At 39.5% G+C, this 5,203-nt stretch overlaps 1 protein-coding gene across 1 annotated transcript; it reads left to right on the forward strand.

The window, feature by feature from the left end:
* Positions 1 to 387: 387 nt before the first annotated feature.
* Positions 388 to 4,760, forward strand: LOC137288036 (small ribosomal subunit protein eS19-like). The gene is made up of 6 exons (XM_067820399.1): positions 388 to 454; positions 1,469 to 1,536; positions 2,153 to 2,253; positions 3,338 to 3,406; positions 4,284 to 4,401; positions 4,624 to 4,760. The coding sequence occupies exons 2-6, from the start codon at positions 1,469 to 1,471 to the stop codon at positions 4,712 to 4,714; spliced, it is 447 nt and encodes a 148-aa protein (XP_067676500.1). The 5' UTR covers positions 388 to 454; the 3' UTR covers positions 4,715 to 4,760.
* The last annotated feature ends 443 nt before the right edge of the window (positions 4,761 to 5,203 follow it).

The following is a 5,203-nucleotide window of genomic DNA, read 5'->3' on the forward strand; positions in this document are numbered from 1 at the left end:
TGCAAATATTTACCAGAATTAAAGATTTCGTACCCGAGAATAATTTTGTAGTGATCACTCATATTAGATTTATAGTGCATGTTTAAAATTAGTTCATATGAATAAACTCGTATTCCAGTCAAGGCCTACATCGAGCACACCTTGGTATAGTGCGAAGTCGTCTACTTATATGCTGGACTAGTTTAAAATCTACATTTTTCAGTAAACGATCATTTACTGATATTAAATCATTAAATCATATTGCTAGTAGAGAGGGCATTGAGAATATGAGAAATTGCACACTTTGACAAAATAATGCTGTTAATGATGAATGGTTTTAAAGACTTCTGTTTACAGTCGGGACAGCGTAAGAAACAAAAGACCGACTGATGCCATTCGCGGCGTGGATTAGAGTTATCTGCCCTTCACAACAGTGGCGCTTCCGTCGCTCTCTTTTCAGCCATCGTTTTCCAAGGTGTGTAGCGAGATGTGTAACAGCAGAAATAAATTCAAATATGTCCCACATATTGCTGATATTCCATACATACGAACGCTTGCTGTACAGTTTAGGCAAATAGGTAATCAGATACTGTTAAACACTAGACCTAAAATGTAATTTGAAGGCATTATGACGGAAGTGATAAATCCTAGCCATGCGGCGTGGATTCCGCCATGTTGGACATGTGTTTTCATGGTTTCCCTGATAGGAGTGAGTGAACTCTCGTCGTTTCTGAATATACGTTGGTCTACACACGTTAATCGCGGAATAACGTGAATTTTGTACATATTCCAAAGTTATTGTGCTGTTGTGGGTGTCAAACTGGCGAAAAAAACCCCAGAAATAAACGTGCTGATTAGTTTTTGGTCCCGAGTTTTGTGTTAGAATGCGTGCAGATCGCGAGGCTGTCAATTAATCACGTTTCTCAAGTTAAATCAAATGGTTTTGTCATTTTTTGTTTCTAAAATTACATACCGAAACGTTTTGTCATTTTTGTCTATTTTAAATTCATCGTCAGCTTTACACATACGTATGTTTGGGTTAAAAACTGCATGTATAATTATTAATTCTGTTGATTTAAGGAGCACCAGTGGCACCATCAGTAAGCTTTTCTGGCCCTGCTAGTAATATGCTAAATATTGAAATGGTGTAGTGCTCAGTACATTCGTATAAATACTTCAGAGCCTGAAATAAGTCATTGATCTTGTTGACAGTAGTCATGACTGATGGGTGAAATCAGGCACATGTATATACTGTTGATGTGCTGATTGTACATTTTCAGGACTTTGGTGCATCTCAAGGGACACTTTTTTTTAAAAACCTGTAATTTACATTTGTGCTCACTTGCCACACATTATATCTGGAATGTGATATCTGGACCTGCCTCGGTCACTCTCCACTGAATTCTCTTGGCAGGGTTACTTGAAATGTTTAATTTTTATCAACCTCTTGATGCAAGGATCAGTGTCACAATATTCAAATTTGTTTCAGATGGGAGTCAGTGTGAAAGACGTCGCCCCACAGGAATTCAACAAGGCTTTGGCTGCCTTCCTAAAAAAGTAATGTCAGATTGATGTAAATTGTGAATGGTGGCCATTTGTAAGTGTAACATATAGCCCGGCTGTGCTGGCACCTACCATTTACTACCTGACTATAATAAGTTTCATGAGTTCTCACAGAATTGACTAGGGGGCATTTGTTGAAAATAAGCGCTTAAGACAACAAATCGTTATTTTCACATTCTGGGCAGCTGTGCTTCTCAAAAGTAATCACTGGTATACATAAGAAGATGTATGCAGAGTCAAAATATCTTGATATTTGTAGGTGCCTTTGTTATTATATATTGTATAAAGTTGTTAATTTGTCATCACGTGACTGTTTTAATAAGGAAAAAACATTGTACTTAGTAAGGCTTGGCTAATAGTGCATATAATTTGCAAATGACCTCTCTAGTTTGCCTACATTTTTGTATATGGAACCCCACAGATACTGGAAATATCTTTGGCTTTGTCCTGCTGAGAATGCTATCCGTTGTCTCATAATATATGACCTTTGTAGATATTACAACAGGCTGGGTCTCATTGGATCGCTGGTTACGGTGGCTGGAATGTTGCAGAGTAGGCCTATAAACAACTATTTATGTGGATGTAGTGATAACTGGTGTTGTGTCAACAGGTCAGGCAAGATGAAGGTTCCAGACTGGATCGACATTGTTAAAACTGCCCGCTACAAGGAGCTCGCACCTTACGATGAGGACTGGTTTTATAACCGTGCAGGTGAGTGAGGGAACGTGATTGTTTTGTCACCTTGGTAATGGAACGATACAACTTTGTACCAATTGTTTACATTGTTAATGTGGGTGTCACGATACAGGTGCCTCACCATACAAAACGCATCTCGATACGACTGTCACAATACGATACTCAACATTTTTTGACTAGCAAGCAGCCATTACCTTAAGGGGAAGATGGCTGATATTGGAACAATACATCAACCTCTTAACAAACAATCTAAGTCAATTTCAGTTTACTGATTAATAGATAAAGGACAGCTGTCCATCAGCTGGGTACTTGACCCATCACTCACTCTAAACAAGTCCTGTTTGCTGTTTTTTTGAAAAATTACTGGGGACAAATGTTTTAAGACTCAAAATACTAATCGATATATGGAAAAATATGAATAGATATAAGATCACATAGTCGTTCATTGTATCATGCAAAGCTTGCCGACAGTGCACAGGTGTTTGTGTGAATTCTGACATCTGTAATTGTTAATTATTGAAAGTTGTACATATTTGCCTGTGATTGAAATAAACAGGTGCTGGAATAATAGCGTTATCCTTTAGTACCTGTAATACCAAGTCTGAAGCCTGAGTAGAGATGGCTTAGTAAAGTCGGAAACGTGTGAAGATTCAGGTTAGAATTGGTCTTCAGCAAGCCATGCTTGTCGTATAAGGTGACTGACAGAATTAGGTGCTCATACTTGCTGTCTTTGTTGAAATATCATTGGTTCCCTATTGCAAAGATCATCCCCATGCTGTTGATCTTTTGATAATCTGTTCTAGACTTGATTATTTTGTCTGTGTGTTATAACGCTGAAATATTGCTGAAACAAACAGCAACATACAGATAAAACAAAAGTAAGCTCAGGCCTGTTACTAGTATTGGCCCAACAGCATAATAATTATTTGTGCAGACAGTTAGCAGACTATTGGCTTCTGAACATGTGTGCTGTGCAGAAGTCCTTTTTATTTACATTAGCCAAAAGGTATCCATTGCTAAATTGGTAGATGCTGTTTTTTCTACATTGATTGTAGACAATGGTTTGGCAGTTAACTTGTTCACTGTTGGCATATTTCAGCTTCTGTGTGTCGTCACCTATACATCCGTGCTCCAGTTGGTGTCGGAGCTCTGGGCAAGATATATGGAGGTAAGTTAGTGTTCTTTCATAACCAAGTGTTGCTCCCAGGGCTGGGATTGTATGAAAACATGGAATGGAGAACCTGCATGTACTTACCCTAATCTGAATGAAGTATTCGGAAATTCATAAAGGAACACAGTGCTAATGTCAGGGATGAGAAATTTCCGCGGATCCGCGGAAATCCGCGTTTTTTTACATCCCCAGGGTCATTTTTCTGAAACGTCTAAATATATATACAGTGTTAATATTGATTTTAGAAGCCATATTTAGTGTGTAAAATGCCAAAATCCCAGGAGCTTCCGGGGGGCTTTGCCCCCCTGGGCCCCCGACCAGGCTCCGCTCTGGACCTGGCTGGGGGCCGGTGGCCCCCAGACCCCCGAGTAGTTTTCAGCTGTAAATGAAAATTTCCATTCTCATCCCTGTAATGTTAACTGTCAGTGTTCAGTCACAAGTTGACAAATTATTACAGCAAACTTGGCATGGCAATATGACAATTTAAAGGGATCTTAGGCTATTTGATTTATGTGTGTTTAATCAATATGAAGAATAGCATTGTTATGTATGTAACTCACTGCTCATACACCAGTTAATGAATTTGGACAATGACCTTCATAATCAGACCATGCCAATAATCTCAATGTGTGTTATGTCAGTTATGAAAAAGACAAATTATTATCTGCCCTTGTTATTAGAGAGTTCTCTCCCTTTCCAGGTACTCGATTCCTAGAAATAGGATTATGTTCTAGCTCCGTATCCAATCTGGATTTGAGAACCTGTCCCAGCCCCAGTTGATACCAGTTAATACCAGTTACCTGTAATGGGCTTCTCATAAGCTAGTATGTATTTAATCAATATCCCTCATTCCTCTTTGTGACATTTGTTACAGGTAAGATGAGCAATGGAACTTGCCCCAGCCACTACTGTCGTGCCAGCCCCACAGTGTCGCGGCGTGTCCTCCAAGCCCTGGAAGGACTCAAGCTGGTAGAGAAGGACCCCAACACAGGGTGAGTTGAGCAGATCACCATGCAGATTAAAAGATTAATAAGTCCCTATGTTCACCCTTTAAATCCCATCACCTTTTAAGGATCTCATGTAGATCCCAGGGATTTTAGTGTCCCCCTCCCTCCGAATCCCCATGCAGATTCCAAGATTTACCTATAGATAGATACCTATTTGAAAGTGGATCTTTTACTGACGCTATGACAACATGTTGTTTTTTATTGCAGAGGCCGCAAATTGACCTCCCAGGGACGGCGGGATCTCGACCGCATCGCCTCTCAAATCAAGAGACCTGCAGGGTCTTCTGCAAAGAAGTGAACTGTTGTTGACATGTACAAAAAAACATTAAAAAAATGAATTGTCAGTTGCCAATGTGGTTTTGTTTTACTGATATGTATTCCTGTGAAGATCATAAGCAATCGCATTATTACTGGACAAGACTCAGATATTTACAGACTGCTGTCGTATTGCTTGAATATAGCAAAATGTGTCTGCACTGTTTTGTAGATGATTAAGTCTGTCTGTCAGTGCAGAAACACACTTAGTTTGTGGTACTATCATAGTTCTGGTACACATAGATCACTGTTTAAAATCCTTGAGTGTGGAAGATTTCTCTTAGTTGAAAACATTTGGTGACCTGAATGAAGCCATGTGTTTGAAACCCCTCAGTCAACAAGTGACCACATCTGATTATCCAATATGTGTCCTGTAAGCAGTTTTAGAGCAGCATAGCGTGCTGGAGACTTAATCTAACCCCTGTGATCCCAAATAGTTCACCTTAGAGGATCTTCAGTAACCCATGCTTGT

The sequence above is a fragment of the Haliotis asinina genome, chromosome 1 (genome assembly GCF_037392515.1).
Source record: "Haliotis asinina isolate JCU_RB_2024 chromosome 1, JCU_Hal_asi_v2, whole genome shotgun sequence".
Lineage (NCBI taxonomy): Eukaryota > Metazoa > Mollusca > Gastropoda > Lepetellida > Haliotidae > Haliotis > Haliotis asinina.

Coding starts and splice junctions, on each gene's coding strand:
- LOC137288036 (XM_067820399.1), top strand. CDS start 1,469: ATGGGAGTCAGTGTGAAAGACGTCGCCCCACAGGAATTCAACAAGGCT. Junction 1,537..2,152: donor TTGGCTGCCTTCCTAAAAAA/GTAATGTCAGAT, acceptor TTGTGTCAACAG/GTCAGGCAAGATGAAGGTTC. Junction 4,402..4,623: donor GAGAAGGACCCCAACACAGG/GTGAGTTGAGCA, acceptor TTTTTATTGCAG/AGGCCGCAAATTGACCTCCC.